Genomic DNA, 18445 nt, shown 5'->3' on the forward strand with positions numbered 1-18445 from the left:
AACTAGCCTTCATGTCGATCAAAAGGTTGCGCATGCTAAAATGAAACCTAATAATCTTGGCAATAAAATATTTGTATAGAAATTCTCAAATGCAAATTGTAAGAAGCTTTCATGTTAGTTAACATGACTTTCCAGATTTTTATGAAAGCTTGAAATATATTTCGATACGACACTATAATCAGTTTTGTTTATTATGTACTAATCTTGTTTATTCAAAAGATTGGATTTGTTTTGAGAAAATAATTCACGAATTCTTCTAAAAATATGTTTCAGTTGTTTTCATACACCACTAGAAGAAAAGCATTTCGAAATATATAATCGCAAATCATTTTATGAATCTACAAAATTAAGATAAATTGTTTCGAGAAAAATGCTTTTGTTTGATATATGTTTCGTTTTGACAAAAACAGAGTTACGTTTACTAAATAAATCATAACCACTTTAATTTAAATTTAGTAAACGCAATTCTGTCTCCAAAGACATGAGTATTCCCTAGTATAAAGTAATGGAAACTAAAATAAATTGATGGGTCATATGATCCTCTTGAAAGAATCTAAATTTAAGATAAAGTCTAAGATAAAATCTTGCTAAATATACTGATATTTTTCCTTTATTAACTTTGTAGCGATTTTTATTAAATAATTTTAAATACTTCTGTCTCGACGTGAGTATTCCTTAGTATAAAGTAATGGCAACTAAAATAAATTGATGGATCACATGATCCTCTTGAAAGAATTTAAATTTAAGATAAAGTCTAAGATAAAAATCTTGCTAAATATACCGATATTTTTCTTTCATTAACTTTGTAGCGATTTTTATTAAATAATTTTGAATACTTATAAATTTTAAATACTTCTGTCTCGACATGAGTATTCCTTAGTATAAAGTAATGGCAACTAAAATAAATTGATGGATCACATGATCCTCTTGAAAGAATCTAAATTTAAGATAAATTTTAAGATAAAATCTTGCTAAATATACTGATATTTTTTCTTCATTAACTTTGTAGCGATTTTTATTAAATAATTTTGAATACTTATAAATTTTCAATACTTCTGTCTCGACATGAGTATTCCTTAGTAATGGCAACTAAAATAAATTGATGGGTCATATGATCCTCTTGAAAGAATCTAAATTTAAGATAAATTTTAAGCTAAAATCTTGCTAAATATACCGATATTTTTCCTTCATTAACTTTGTAGCGATTTTTATTAAATAATTTTGAATACTTATAAATGTAATAAACAATATTAAAAATTAATTTTAAATAGTAAAAACATTTACCTTGTTTGCTCAAGGTAAAGAATGTTTAAGATTACAATGAAACTAGAAATACTAAGCATATAAGGACCTTAAGTTTCACTAACGTTTATTTGATTTTAAAACTTTACTGTCCTCTCTTGTTTTCCACTTCCGGCCAGAATAAAAGCGTTAGTCTGTTTATGCAAATTGTGCTTGCAAACTCTTTAAGTATTTAAGTTGTGGCTTTTCGACAAGAAGAGAGAGAGACTGACCCTTCTTGCCACTTTGCTTCACGCGTGCTTTTAGTCAGTTGCTGTTCTCCTTTAACGTCAGAGGTTTAGTTCTCTTGATATTGAAGACGTATTGCATTTTTCCCGCATTCTGCGTACTACATACGTAACGATCTAAAAGGCCAATCTTAGTTTTACGAGTCTGTGTAAAGTATTTGAGTTTAGCTCTTATTTAAATTTAGTTAGCTTGTAGTTCTTTTCTTATGTTCAGACCACAAGTGGTGGTCTTCGTATTCCGAAGTGCCGGAACGCCTGTGAACTGTGAAGAATGAAGGGTAGTTAAACACTTCCTTTTCTTGCCACCTCTTCTACAGTTTAAAAGAACCAAGTTTTTAGGTAAACTTACTGTTCTATTAAGGACACTTACATGTTTCCAAAAAAGATAAGAAGAGATACACTCTTAGACCAAAAAAATGCAAAATTTTACATTTTGGCTGCCAATGAATGAACAGTTGTCGCTACAGCGCATCTGATCTGCGCAACTGGCAGGATATTTAAGAGGAGGAAACTACGATTCCAGGTCATACATTCTTCGCGAACTTCATTCCGTGTACTCTGGTAGACAGTAACTATACCTCGCACACAGGTGCGCGAACAATATGCAGATGTCAGAATTTGAGAGAAGTCATGTAGTTGGGCTCAAAGAAGCCGGTTGGTCTTATCAGCGATTAGCCCGACATTTGAGCAGGAGCGATGACACTATTAGACGATGTTGGCAGGAATGGGTGAACCATGGCCGCACAAAGCGTCAGGAAGAAGGTGGTAGGCCTAGAGAAACGACAGAACGTGAAGACCGAGCAATCGCCAGAGAGACACTCACAGCCCCAGATGCATCATTATCATCGATTGTACGTGCAACTAGTGTTTCAGTGACTGCAAGGACCATTCATAGACGGCTCACAGAAAGGGGACTGAAGTCACGGCGCCCCTTGCGCCGACTACCATTGACCTCTGTACAGCGTCAAGCCCGTTTTCAGTGGTGTCGGACTCGTTCGCCCTGGAATGTCACTGACTGGAGTATGATAGACTTCAGTGATGAGTACCGCTTTGAACTGAGCCCTGATGACCAGCGAAGACGCCCCGGACAGCGGTGTGATACCAACCGGACTGTCTACTGGCAGACAGGCGACAACCAGGAGTGATGGTCTGGGGTGCCATTTCATTTCATAGTAGGACCCCTTTTGGTTGTCATCTGTCGCAACCTTACAGCACAGCGGTACGTCGACGAAGTTCTAAGGCCCGTTGTGTTGCCCTTCATGTTACGCCCCCTGGGCTTACATTTCAGCAAGATAATGCCCGCCCCCACATTGCATATGTTTCTACTACTTGCCTTAGTGCTTGCCGAACATTACCTTCGCCAGCAAGGTCGCCGTATTTTTCTCCTATTGAGCACGTGTGGAACATTATGGGCAGGGCCTTGCAACCAGCTCGGGATGTTGACGATCTGACGCGCCAGTTGGACAGAATTTGGCACGATATCCCTCAGGAGGACATCCGCAACGTCTATCAATCAATGCCAAGCCGTATAACCGATTGCATACGGGCCATAGGTGGACATGGCGTTACTGACTTTTTCACTTTGTGAAGCTCTATCACTTCAATAAATCATCCAATTGTTCTCAAACTGTCATTATTTGTTTCTTTGTGGTTCTTCTACCGATTTTCGTCCCATTCGGATAACTTCTTCTTGGTGCATTTTTAGTCCAAAGGGATTTGAATCCCGAAGGACTATTAGTTTCGTTTTGGCATTTTGCGTCGGACTCATAAATGTCGGTTCACTTTTCAAACTGTTGCCACAAAATGTTAGAGTCCTGCATTATATTTGAAGAAATTAAATAATGAAAAATCTGCATAAATGTATGTATATTTCTCGTATTGTGATAAAACAACGGTACATAGAGTCATCGAATTTTGAATAACGTAATCCTCCAACGAATATGAGCATGTGGAAGACCAAATTTGAAATTTGAAATTTGTTTTATGATCGATTTCCTATTTTTTAAAACTTTGACGAATTTTTGATTAACAAACTCAAGGATTTCAAAGCGAGCAATGGCAACGTTGTGCAGAAAAAAAATTTTTATCTCCAGCGCGTGAGTCTCTGTATCGGAAATTCTAAAGATATGCTCGTTTTAAAACTATTTTGCGATATTGCTGTTGCACTGGATCTTATGGTTTAAGTGTGAGGAACATGATATTTAATAAAGAAAGGTAACACACAAAATGTTAAAAAACGCCCCTTTGGACGTAATTTAAAATCTGAAACATTTCAGATTTTTTTTTTTTTTTTTTTTTTTGGTCTAAGAGTGTAGTCCTGATAAGCATTCATATACCATTAATTTTTTAGTCCTGATAAGTAAATAAGTAGTAGTCCTGATAAGCATTCATATACCATTAATTTTTTGGACGAAATGTGTATTAATTCTCAATATCGTCGAATATTTTGAGATACTTATATATGTACTTAAAAATAAAACATGAACTGTTTTAGTTGACACTATTTGAAATAACATCACTATACTACGATGCAAATTTCAAGAAAATATCTGAAACGGTTTTTTTCAGATGTTTTCTATAAAGCATAAAGGGAAAAAATTCCCATAAAGGGGACAAAACCCTTTTTGAGATAAAGGCATCTAAAGTTTTTCTCATTATAAAAATTATCGTTTTGATTTTATGACATTTACTCATGTTATTTGTTACCTATACCTTAAGCTTTTATTCTTATATTTCAAATGATGTTCTTGAAATATTTATTGTATATATTTATAAACCTGATGAAATTTCTTAAGAGCAACAAGAGAATGTCTGATATTATTCGGAACATATCCTATAGTTTAAGCATTTCTTTTTCATATATTTTGAATGAAATTGTGAAATATAATAAATTTTCTTAATCAAAAATTCGTTAAAGTTTAAAACATATGATATATAGATAATAAAGACAATTCCAAATTCAAGATTCGGGTTTCCAGATGCCCCTATTCGGGTAGAGGAGTGCGTTATTCAAAATTTAATACTCTAGGTATCGTTGATTTTCACAGTCTAAGAAACATATATACATTCATGCAGATTCTTCATTATTTAACTTCTCTAAATATAATACAGGGTAATAATATTTGGTAGCAACAATTTGAAAAGTGACACAGCCGTTTATATGATTCGACGCAAAATGCCGTTTCGAGACTAATATTCCTTCTGGGCCAACGTCCCTTTGGACAAAAAAAAATGTTAATAGGAGTGAGTGCAAAAGCAGACTGATAAACTGCGAGCTCAGTTAAGTATTGAAGTACCCCTTAAATAGATCCGAGGTTTTGGCATGAAGCCAACGATGTCATTAGGAAATATCCAAGAAAATAATGCAATTAATAAACAGCAATAAAATATTAGGACCTTTTCTCTTCAAACAAATAAACAGCAATGAAAATTATTCTTAAACAACTGGACGGAATTTTTCGTAGATAAAAGATGAAACTAAATGCCCTTAACAAGCTTAAGTAGAGAATAAATAATACTCTAGCACACTTTTTGAAAAGAAATCTTCGGTAACGGAAGTAATCCAGGATGAGCAGTGCTTTTTTACCCTTTCTATTATTTTAGTAATTATTTACACCTTAAATTATGAAATGTTTTGCAAAATCTATGTTAAAATAACATTTATTTATCATTCTCATATCCCGACCGATACCGATTTTGGTATTTCAACCTGCAGTGAGAGTAGTAGAATTTTATTTTTTCCTAGCAATTAAATTATGATTTATACCTAAAACAGCGAAACTTCTGGTAAGGTGAACATTGTTATATTATAGTCTTATTTTGTTTGGTAGCATAAACTAGTGAGCTCTATGAAGACTACAAAGAAATAATCCTCTTGTCTTAAACTATAGACAAACAAAGTCAGAGGAAAGGTGTAAATAGCCCTTTTATTTGAACACAAGAAGTAATAATGACCCAACTTGGGTTTGCATAAGCGAAACACTTCTGGCTAAACTTGAATACGTAATGTTGAACTAATTCAAATGTACTAGATTAGCCTAACGGCTCATAGGATAATTTAAACGCACAGGAAAGGCTCTGGTTCGCAGAAAACTGGCAAGACAAGCCGAATAGCTAGAAGCACTCAAAGCCTCCAGAATCAAATCGCTAACAGTCACGGAACAACGTAGCCTGAAGTAGGCAGAACACGCTCTAGAAATAACTTGCGTAACTTTCTCTTAAATAGCACTTCTTTCTCCCTCAATCTGAATAAACGTTCATTATCTCATTTACATTTTAGCATGAAAAGCGTGGGTGAAAAGAGAATGACAGGAAAGTAACTGAAAATTAAATAGATAAAACCTCACAGTCTATTGCCATACATTGTCTAGCGCTTGCGAGCTAGTAGTTTAGCCTGATAGAAGTAAACCGAGATGAGTAGCAGTGTTTTGTTTTTTATAGTTATGAAGATGTTGTTTATGACTTAAATTCCAAAGTTTCTGGTAAAATGAACATTGTCTTGGGTAATTAACGTATTATCCTGTCGAACATCAAACTGCCGCTAAAAAGTGCGATTCTGCGCCAGTTATGAAAACCTGTTGATTTAACAACACACTCATACCATTCTCGCTTTCGTTTGATGTGGCTTCAATTCATTCTCGATAAGACAGGTTTTGTCTTTATGGAAAAGGCTGTAAATTAACTGTTATTGCTATATTTATTTCCTTGTATTTCGAAACAAACTGTGAAAATTTAAGACCTGCCTTCTGCAGAATATCAATCAGTGGATTTTTTTCAGAAGTGTGGAATCCTACTATAAAAAAAATCTGATGTGTACACCACATGACTTCCTTGTACGGAATATTAAATGTACGGAATACGCATTTTTTCTTGCATTTCATTTAAACTTATTGGATTGAATTAAATCTACTTCGCCGACAGTGCATAAACCACAACAGAATAAATGCATTCTTTAAAATTCACTCTAGTATTTGTTTACCATAGCGACACTCTGGCGCTAGATTCACTTAAGAGTATTATATTTCGTTCATATTGTAACTCATAATGCACAAAATTTATATAATTTAAAGAATAGAATTATCTAATCGTTGCCACATGTTCTATTCAAATACTACAATAAAGCTAGAATGATGTATAAAAGAAATTAAGCAAACAAAACAAAAAAGAAACAGTTTTTCACAAACGATTGAGTATTTCTCATTCAATTAATTCAGTTCTCACTTCGCGAGAAGGCAAAAATACATAAAAAACTCAAAATATCTCTATTAAAAATTACGAAGCAAATCTCAAACGCTTATTTCCTCGAAAAAATTCCAGAAAAAATTAAGCATGATTTAATTGGCAATAATAAATGAAGGCGTTATCTTTGTTGTTGCCAAGCTAAGTTTCTCTAGATTGGCAATAAATCCACTAGTCTGTTGTTTCAAATGTAAACAATCAATGGCCGCCATAAAAAAAAAGGCTTAGCTCCACTTAGACAACTTTAAAAGTGTTGATAATTCTAAAAATATTGCATACAGATTTACTAAAGGCATAAAAACCTTAACCGGAAGATAAAAACAACATAATTCAATCATTTTTAGAGCAAAAAATGTACAATTTACCAACATATAAGAGTAAAGAAACTGAGATCACTGAGCCGGGTAACAATGGATATATATATAAATATATTTATATACGTTTGGTGCGGCCGATTGCAACCAAAATACGAGGTGCACATCTACATGTTATAGCAGTCCTATATACAAAATTTCAACGTTCTGAGGCTACTCGTTTTTGAGTTATGCGAGATACGTACGTACGTACATACGTTCGTACAGACGCCACGAAACATTCTCTTCAAAATTAATTTTAAAGCAGATTTATAATTTTTTTGGAGGAAACGAGTATTTTTTTCTGTCCTTACGTACAGATATCACGCAAAAACATCGTTAAATTGCATTCGATAGCAGTCAAAATGGGTATTTTCGTTGAAATATGCTGCCTGAAACTTTTCAATACTTCCTTTTTACTTCGTACGAGGAAGTAAAAATTGTATTCATGGACACAATATGGTAAGCTCTATATGGCCAGTAAAACTGTAATAGAGTGGAACAATTACCTGCAGAACGTTTGTACTCATAGTATTCGAAACAAAGCTTCCAGGAAGATGGAGTGACTAACAAACAATAGAAATCAGCAAAAGAGGAAAACGAAATGGGTCCAATACTGATAGTTTATCAACCTTCTGACCGGCAAGAAATTTTTCTAAGAAATTTAAGGCCATATGAATTTCGAATTTGTTTTATTATCTATTTTATATTTTGTAAAATTTGAATGAATTTTTTATTAACAAACTGAACGATTTTAAAGCGAGCAACGTCAACACTGTACAGGGGGAAAAAAAAAAAAACATTTTAATTTCCAGCGCGTGAAACTGTATATCGGAAATTCTCAAGATAAGTTATTTTTAAATATTTAATGATTTTACTTTTGAACCGAATTTTATGTGGCGGAAACGCCAAGAACATGATATTTAATAAATAAAGTAAACACACAACACATTAATAATATAAAAAAAAAAATCTGAAAGTTTTCAGATTTTATATTATGCATAAGGGGGCATTTTTTACCATTTTGTGTGTCACACCTTTATTTATCAAATATGTTCTTCGCATTTAAACCATAAAATTCAGTTCAACAGCAATATCACATCACAAAATGTAACAAAATAATTTAAAAAGAGCATATTTTTAGAATTACCGATGCACAGTCTCGCGCGCTGGAGATTAATTTTTTTCCCCGTACAGTGTTGCCATTGATCGTTTTGAAATTGTTGAGTTTCTTAATCAAAAACTCATAAATGATTTACAAAATATCAAATAGATAATGAAACAAATTCCAAATTCTAAAGCTGGGCTTCCAGATGCCCATATTCGGGTGGATACATACGTCATTCAAAACTGGATACCGTTGGTTTATCACAGTGCAAGAAGCATACATACATTTATGCAGAATTTTCGCTATGTAATTTCTTTAAATATAGCACAGGGCGATAATATTTGGTGGCTACAGTTTGAAAAGTGAAATGGACATTTAAAGATTCTAACGTAAAATGCCAAAGGGAAATTAATAGCGCTTCTGGACTAACACCCTTTGGGAAAAAAAAAAAAAAAAAAAAAGCAAATAAATAAATAAATAGAGTCTTGTAAAGCCATATTATTAAAAAAAAAGTAAACATTGATATGATGAACTGAGAAAAGAATGAAAAAAAAAAGTATGCCAAAACATAACGCTGCATCAGGAATTCTAAACTTATACTGCTCTCTCGCTTTTAAAATTTTTGTAATTTTGCTGTTTAATGGTATATAGCGTTAGCGGTAAGAAAATGATGCTTAATAATAAAGCTAAAAAGACAAAAAGAAAAAACAGTGGGTTAGTAGGAATGTAACAGCACACTAATAGACTGCAAGTTTAGCAAAAGCATTAAAAAAAAAAAAAAAAAAAAAAAAAAAAAAAAGTAAAAAAAAAAATCTGAAATGTTTCAGATTTTAAATTACGTAAAAAGGGGCGTTTTTTTAACGTTTTGAGTGTTACCTTTATTTATTAAATATCATGTTCTTTGCACTTAAACCATAAAATTCAGTTCAAGAGCAATATCGCAAAATAATGTTAAATTAAGCATATCTTTAGAATTTCCGATATACACAGTCTCGCGAGCTGGAGATAAAAGTATTTTTTTTCTATATAACGTTGCCATTTCTCGCTTTTAAAGCATTGAGTTTGTAAATCAAAAATTCGTTAAAGTTTTACAAAATATAAAATCTATAATAAAACAAATTCCAAATTTGGGATTTCAGATGCCCATATTCGCAGTAGGATTTCGTCATTCAAAATTCGATGGCTCTATGTACCATTGTTTTATCACAATGCGAGAAATAGACAATCATTTATGCAGATTTTTCATTATTTAATTTCTTCAAATATAATGCAGGACTCTAACATTTTGCGGCAACAGTTTGAAAAGTGAACCGACGTTTATGAGTCCGACGCAAAATCGCAAAACGAAAACAATAGTCCTTCAGGGACAAAGCCCCTTTGGTCTAAAAAAAAAAAAAAATTTTTTTTTTAACATTTTCTCTGTTACCTTTATTTATTAAATATCACGTTCTTCCAACTTAAACCGTAAAATTCAGTTCAAGAGCAATATCGCAAAATAGTTTTAAATTGAGCATATCTTCAGAACTTCCGATACAGAATCTCACGCGCTGGAGATAAAAATGTTTTTTCTGTACAAGTTTCCCATGGCTCGCTTTAAAATTGTTTAGTTTTTTAAATCAAAAATTCGTTGAAGTGTTACAAAATCTGAAATCGATAATAAAACAAACAAATTACGGCTTCCACATGCCCATATTCGCAGTAGGATTACGTCATTCAAAATTCGATGGCTCTATGTACCGTTGTTTTATCACAATGCGAGAAATATACATACATTTATGCAGATTTTTCATTCTTTAATATTTCTTCAAATATAATGCAGGACTCTAACATTTTGTGGCAACAGTTTGAAAAGTGAACCGACGTTTATGAGTCCGACGCAAAATCGCAAAACGAAAATAATAGTCCTTCAGGGACAAAGCCCCTTTGGAGTAAAAAAAAAAAAAAAAAATCTGAAATGTTTCAGATTTTTAATTACGTCTAAAGGGGCGTTTTTTTTAACATTTTGTCTGTTACCTTTATTTATTAAATATCACGTTCTTCCAACTTAAACCGTAAAATTCAGTTCAAGAGCAATATCGCAAAATAGTTTTAAATTGAGCATATCTTTAGAACTTCCGATACAGAATCTCACGCGCTGGAGATAAAAATGTTTTTTCTGTACAAATTTCCCATGGCTCGCTTTAAAATTGTTTAGTTTTTTTAATCAAAAATTCGTTGAAGTGTTACAAAATCTGAAATCGACAATAAAACAAACAAATTACGGCTTCCAATGCCCATATTCGCAGTAGGATTACGTCATTCAAAATTCGATGGCTCTGTGTACCGTTGTTTTATCACAATGCGGGAAATATACATACATTTATGCAGATTTTTCATTCTTTAATTTCTTCAAATATAATGCAGGACTCTAACATTGGGTGGCAACAGTTTGAAAAGTGAAACGGAGATATATAGTGATTCAACGCAAAATCGCAAAGCGAAAACAATAGTCCTTCAGGGACAAAGCCCATTTGGACTAAAAAACCTTAACAAACGCTTTTAGGAGACCCGTTAAAACCTGAAAACTTTCAGATTTTGTTTAATGTTTTATAGATTCTTTTGCAATTAAGTTGTGACTTAAACTCTAATGCTTTAGGTAGGATGAACAATCACCTCTGTGTAATCCCATAATGTCTCTAATGAGTTGGCTGTTTCAGCCTTGTAGATATCCCCCTTCCAAATGCCACTAATGAGTTGGCGGTTTAGCCTTATGGATACCCTCCCCCCTCAGTCTTCACATTCTGCTCCGACTTGAAGTTTGTTTTTCAGTAAGTGCCCCGCAGGGGAGATGCTAGTAAATCTTTCACATTTAGTGAAATATCACAGTGATTATATGCATTACTTTCCAAATGTCAAATTTTCTGAAATGATAGCGCAATTTTTTTGTCAATATACCTTTGATCCAAGGTAACAGCTTGGTTTAAAAACAGCTTCTCATATAAATTATATGAAGAATTAAATAATATCTTTCCATTAATTTGGCTGTTCTAAATAATTAATGATTATTGACCCACTGCTTCATTACTTTTTATAATCACATTAATGTAATTGATATTCCATAATACAATGCATATAAAATAAAACAAAAAACCCTGCTGCGGACACCACATGACTTCCTTGTACGGAATATTAAATTATACGCATTTTTTGCTGCATTTTATTCAAACTTATCTCCTCGAATTTCATTAGAGATAGATTTCTCAGTCAATTAATTCAGTTCTCACTTCGCAGCAAAGCAAAAATACATAAAAACCTCAAATATCTTCGTTAAAAATTTAAAGATATAGAAAAAGATTCGCAACACGAAGAATTTGATAGACAGCGTTTCAGTGTTACAGTGTCGCCACAGAAATGTTCTATTTTTCGTTTATTTAAAGGCAGTTTTCAAACACTAAAAGCGCAGATTTGTGTTTTAAGTACCACGAGAGCTTATTTGGCACAAAAAAGATTTTCAAGTACTTCTAATCCTTTTTTTAAAGCATATTCGAATTCTCTTATTAGTTTCCTCTCTTTAAACTTATTTTATGTGATTAATAATTTACATTAATTTATTTTATGTGACTAATTCTGCTGTTCCTTTTTCAAATCACTAGCGCTGATTCGCAATATAATAACGCCATTCTAAGCACAAATGTTATCGTCTCCTCTGATGGAAACTTGACATGGTTATCCAGCGCCATCTTTCGGAGCTCATGCAAAATAAACGTAGCTTGGTTTCCCTTCGACGAGCAAAATTGTTCCATGAAATTCGCCTCTTGGTCTTACGATGGATTCCGGGTCAACGTAGTCATCCAGACCAAGGAAGGAGATTTGTCGAATTACGTGGAGAATGGAGAATGGGACCTGATTACCATGCTTGTGGAACGAAATGAAGTCTATTACTCATGCTGTCAAGTAAGGCTGACATTTAGTTTATCTTATTTGCTCAATTTGTAGAATAGGTCTAGTATAACTGCAATTCAATTTCTTAATGATATAAATCTCTTCAAACCTCACAGTTCTTGACATGGAAATTAGGATTGGGGTGTTTGATTTTGGAAAACTATACTTAGGTTATCAGCTAATGTATATTTGTGAAGAATATTTTAAGGAAGACTGGCCCGTATTTAAGCATGATAAAAACCGCACAGCAAACAACAGCGAAAACATACTTAAAATAAAAATAATTTCACATTTCAATTTAATAAATAAATAAATAAATAAATAAAAATAGCCCAAAAATTCTGGAAGGCTTCAGATTTTAAATTACGTCCAAAGGGCCTTTTTTTAACGTTTTGTGAGTTACCTTTATTTATTAAATATCATGTTATATGCACTTAAACCATAAAATTCAGTTCAACAACAATGTCGCAAAATAATTTTAAAATAAGCATATCTTTAGAATTTTCGATACACAGTTCCGCGCGCTGGAGATAAAAAGGTCTTTTTTCCCCGTAGACTGTTACCATTGCTCGCTTTTAAATCGTTGAGTTTGTTACTCAAAAATTCGTTAAAGATTTAGAAAATACTATGAAATCGATAATAAAACAAACTCCAAATTTGTTCTTCCACATGCCCATATTCGTAGGAGATTACGTCATTCAAAATATGATGGCTCTAGATACCGTTGTTTTATCACAATGCGAGAAATATGCATACATTTATGCAGATTTTTCATTCTTTAATTTCTTCAAATATAATGCAGGACTCTAACATTGGGTGGCAACAGTTTGAAAAGTGAAACGGACATTTATAGTGATTCAACGCAAAATCGCAAAACGAAAACAATAGTTCTTCAGGTACAAAGCCCCTTTGGACTAATAAATAAAAATATGCCATCTATTCAACCCGCAATTCATATCAGTTATCACTGTAATGATGCCTCAATCCATTTAAACAGTTGTAGGATTGGGAATAAAATTTCATTATCAGTAAAACCCATTTGGTCTGCTTAAAAAACTGAAGTTTGCTCCCTTAATTAAATATAGTTTCATGAAATGGGGCCCTTTTTAAGTCTTCACATATTGGCAAAAACTGGATATTTTTATTCTCATACATCCCGCTATACCCGCATTTGACATGAAGGATTGAAATTATTAAAATTCATGCTTCATATAAATGTAATGAAGCACAGAAAATCTAGGATCTTATAAGGCAGCAAATTTAGAAGGCCTTGTTCAAATTGGACTCTTCCTCCCCCTCCGAAAACGTACGCAGTATAAGTAGGCCATTCCTTAACATTTTCTTGTTCGTTCTTTATTCCCCCCTCCCTTTTTTTATAGCCTAAATTTTGTCTGTTAAGGGCCCATTCAGACATGAGCAAAATTTTAAAACAAATTCAAAATCCAACAACACAAGGCGCTCGCAGCCAAAAACCGCAATATTTCAAGAAGTTGCAAGTATAGTATGAAAAAACAACTGTCCAACGATACGAGAGACAGTCGGATTTATGGAACAGGCTGGCTTTTCCATTGCTTTGCGCTTGGCAAAAATATTTCGTCTGAAAATGATATAAGCGGTTTCGTTTCAGATGATATCTCTGATATATTTTAGAAAGAGTCTTCGGAAGTTTTAGCATAAAAATATTCCGATTTTGAAAGCCTCTTCAGCTTGGAATTAAATATTTCGTCTTATTATGGTCTTGTTCTCAATATATCTTAATAATGTTTTTCAATAGCATGGTTATTAATGATGAAATAAAACCCTTATGTTAGAAGATTAGGTTATTTGAATATGACAAAGCACACAAGAGTTTATACAAAAGAAAGACCGTCTTCATTGAAGACTTTCATAGTAAAATTAGTTCCATTTACGTTATACATGGGAGAAATGACAGGAACACATCTGACTAACCTGCTCGCCAGTATTGGAACCCGATACAAAATACCAATGTTCAGCTGTCTTAACCATTCGTCCCCTGGCTATATGAGAGCTTTCGGGCTTTGCACATATATTACATTTATATATCCACATTTGTATCAGTAATGTAACAGTCATAATTGAGTAAAGTATTGTATCAGTATTTCCCATTTACAATTAATCACTATTAGTCAGTATTGAATGAGTATTAATACCAATAAAAGTGTTGTATGAGTATCAATATCAGTAACGTATTGTATGAGTATTAATATCAGTTAAGTATTGTATGAGTATTAATACTAGTAAAGTATTGTATATGCATATTTGCTCGTGCATATATCGCATGAGCAATAAAAACAGTCTTACAATCAGTAAAGTATTGTATCACTAATATATCAGCCTTGTATCAGTCGTGTATCAGTTATATTTCATCAGTAATGTACAAGTAATGTAACAGTAGAACATTGATCTATGATATTTTAATTCTCATTTTTCTTTTTTTTTTGGGGGGGGGGGGAAGATCTCTGTAACGTATAATTTCGTGGCTTTATTTACCGACTTGTGCAAAATCATTCCCATTTCATCAGTATTAATATTCAGTTTTATATCAATGTATCAGTAATGTAGCAGTATTAATCAGTGTTAATATCAGTACCAGTATTATATCAGCCTTTAATCAGTTCTGCATCTGTCATATTTGCATCAGTAATATACCAGTAATGTATCTTGAATATTAATCTGTAACTCTGTAACATGTTATATTGTATGTCTTCTCGTCCACGTTGATTACCTTTCAGGTGGCATTATGTATCTTGAAGGGGTGCTATAGATAGTACAATAGTATAAGAAATGTAACAGTAGAACATTCATTTGTGATATTTTAATTCGCAATATTTTGAGTCTCTGTAACGTATTATTTCGTGGATTTATTTACCGACTTATGCAAAATCATTCCCATTTAATCAGTAATAATATTCAGTGTTATATCAATGTATCAGTACTGTAGCAGTATTAATCAGTGTTAATATTAGTATTATATCAGCCTTTTATCAGTTCAGCATCTGTCATGTTTGTATCAGTAATGTACCAGTAATGTATCTTGAATATTAATCTGTAACTCTGTAACATATTATATTGTATGTCTTGTCGTGCACGTTGAATACCTTTCAGGTGGCATTATGTATTTTGAAGGGGTGCTATAGATAGTGGTGGACGTGGTGCTATACTAATTAACCGTTTGATAAAGGGCTAGTGCCCACGTCCTCCGTTCTCTCTCTCTCTCACATATATTACATGAAAAACCAGCCAATTTCTCTAAAATCAATCGTTTATGAAAGCCTCCTTGTAGTGGTATTAGGTTTTTTGATGATGAGAGACGTGAAAAATGAGCAATCCCCTCACCGGGACTCGAACCTCTCTAATACGCGCCGTGTGTGCTGACCATTATACCACGAGAGCATGCTTTATATTCCCCCCTTTTATAGGGCGACTTGGGATTAGAGCAGTGTTGCCAGATCGTGCGATTTTTCCCAAATTTCCGACTTCTGACATACTAAAATTTAAGTATTTCAAATTTTGCGAAATTTTTTTGCGACTTCAAAGATTTTTTCAATACATTGGTTATCATAAATTAAGGAAAAATCACAAAAATAGCGATAACTCCCTCAAAAATAAGCCAAACCGTGTAAAATTTGAATATGTTGCCAAGTAAGAGTAGCTGAGTAAAACTCCAATATGCGAATTAGTGGCGCTGCACTCGGAATACGTCATCTGCGAGGAGCATAAAAGTCCATGTTTGAGAGCAAGCCCACATATTTCACTGCGATAGTGACATCAGAAATCTGAGATATTCAATTCGTAACAATGATCTCCAGGCATCATTTGCCTGCAGAACTGCGATAGAAAGCCATTGGGAGACTAGAGGCAGGACAAAGTCAAACAGAAGTGGCCAGATGGCTAAATGTGAGTTCTTCTGTGGTTCATAGACTTTGGAGACAATTTCAAATCACAGATTCGGCATCTAGGAGGTTCAGCCAAGGATGGCCAACTGCTACGACGAGCGCCGATGACCGATATTTGACATTATGTGCGCTCAGGAAAAGAGCCGCTACTCCGACTCTTCTTAGATCCTCCGTTGCTGCAGCCACCGGAAGGTTGGTGTCAACGTCAACTGTGCGTAGAAAGCTTCACGAAGGTGGTCTGTATGCGAGGCGAACAACCATTTGCGTGCCGCTCAAGTCACGCCATAGGAGGGACCGTTTGCAGTGGACACGACAACATGTCCACTGGACGCCTGAGCAATGGAGGTCTCTTCTTTTTACGGATGAGTCCAGGTTTAGTCTAGAACGCGATAGTAGGCGTAATTTGATATGGAGAGAACCTGGAACCCGTTATCATCCGTCAAACATCCGTGAAAGAGATGCATACGGAAGAGGAAGTGTCTGTGTTTAGTGTGGCATCTCTTTGGGTGGACGCACAGACCTCCATGTTTTTCCAAGAGGAACCGTGAATGCTCATATTTATAGAGATGACATCCTTGATGCTTATGTGCGCTTATATGCCGGGGCAATAGGTGATGCTCTCCTGTTACAGGACGACAATGCAAGACCACACAGGGCTCGCATCGTATATGATTATCTTCAACAGGAAACAATTATGCGCATGGAGTGGCCAGCTCGATCCCCAGACTTGCATGCTATCGAGCACGTTTGGGATGCTTTAGGCAGACGTCTAGCTGCTCTCAATCCGCCCCCTTAGACCCTTGCCGCGCTTGCAACTGCTTTGCAAGAGCAATGGCTTTCGCTTCCTATGGAACTGATAAACCGCATAATTGAAACCATCACACATCGCTGAATGTGCTGTATTGTTTCTAGAGGCGATTATATTCCATATTGAAGGTACTTTTACTATAGCAAACTGACATCTTTGATTTGTTTATTTTATACATGTGCTAATTTCTATACTACCATAATTGTCTGGTAATTTCTTTTTATGTTATTCGATAGTTTACTATGTATTGCATATTGTGGGCAAGTTTCATAAAATTCTACATGTAACTTTTTCAATAATCGTGTTTTTTGTGATTTTTCCTTAATTTATGATAACTAGTGTATATCGTAAAATGCTTCTATGCTAAAATAATATTTCAATTAAAAATAATTTATATTAAAAAAAAACAGTTTATTTAGCCTTAAATAAAAGTTGACCTATCTCCTTACGCCGCTCGTCCCCCGTGCATTTTGTTTCAGTCAGTGTCCCCCAGTTTTATGGTGATAACGTGTGTGTGTGTGTGTGTGATTATGGCAAAGCCTCGAGGGCTATCTGCTTAAGGGGAGGGATGCCTTCGTGGAGGACTTTCTAAGGGAAACTGGCTCGTATACACGTTACACATGGGGAAAACCACGAAAACGCCAATGCAGCCAGCCCGTTCGCGGGATTCGAACCTCGGACCGAACTACCAGTGTTCAGCGACTTTACCGCTCGGCCGCTATGGTGATAACGAATCGAACAAAAGAACTTGTAGCTCCTGATTATTATATTGCTGAGAACTAAGCAATGGAAATGACTTAAAAGCAAACCAACGGCAATTTTTCCTATATAACAGTGAAAGAATTTAACAGTGAAAGAGCAAGGCTTTCTTAAGTGATCAGAATCTAAATCCACCACGCAGACTGGAAAAGCATTCTTCAATTAAAATGTTCACAACTAAGCACAAAAAAAAAAAAAAAAAGAAAAAAAAAAAAAAAAATGCCATCTCAAAAAAAAAATTTAGTACAAAAGAGCTAACAATCCAAACGTGACGAATCTCTTAAGAATGGATATGCACAAATTAATTTTAAAATGTAAACCTACATTAAATGAAAATTAATTAAGAACGGAAATGCATATTTAAGCAATTGAAAATGAGCAATACAGTTTTAAAATTTTCGTTAAACCTAACATACATAATTAAAACGACTAAGAATCGAATAGTTTGTAACCTATGGAACCAATAGACAGTAAATCTGTGATGACGTCATGAGTGGTGAGCATGCGTAATATGACGTCACAAAAAATCACGTGATCACCGATTTTGCGACTTTTTTTAGTCTCCTTTTGATACTTTAGTTGAAAAATGTCTGGCAACATCAATCGCCAAGTCCTGGTGGTGCAGAATTAACATCCACCACCTTTCAGTTTTATTAATTTTAATTACGATACACAAAATGTGATAATTATAAAAAGTAGCTCATAAATATTTGTAAAACACTTAAAAAAATTAGCTTGTAAGTCGTACTCAAGATGATCCCCCCGAGGGTCGACGTACTGGCTAGGATTTGTACCTAGGCAGTCTCCGCCAC

At 34.1% G+C, this 18445-nt stretch overlaps 1 protein-coding gene across 1 annotated transcript in view; it reads left to right on the forward strand.

The window, feature by feature from the left end:
* The window catches only part of LOC118198352 (neuronal acetylcholine receptor subunit alpha-10-like), a 292952-nt gene that overhangs the window by 261705 nt on the left and 12802 nt on the right, over positions 1–18445 (forward strand). The window contains exon 6 of the mRNA XM_085822803.1: positions 11861–12161. Coding sequence (XP_085678929.1) covers positions 11861–12161 — 301 coding nt within the window. The remainder of the gene's footprint in view (positions 1–11860; positions 12162–18445) is intronic.

This window comes from Stegodyphus dumicola, chromosome 8, assembly GCF_044657685.1.
Source record: "Stegodyphus dumicola isolate Sdum_Otavi_A_Nest chromosome 8, ASM4465768v1".
In the NCBI taxonomy this organism is placed as follows: Eukaryota; Metazoa; Arthropoda; class Arachnida; order Araneae; family Eresidae; genus Stegodyphus; species Stegodyphus dumicola.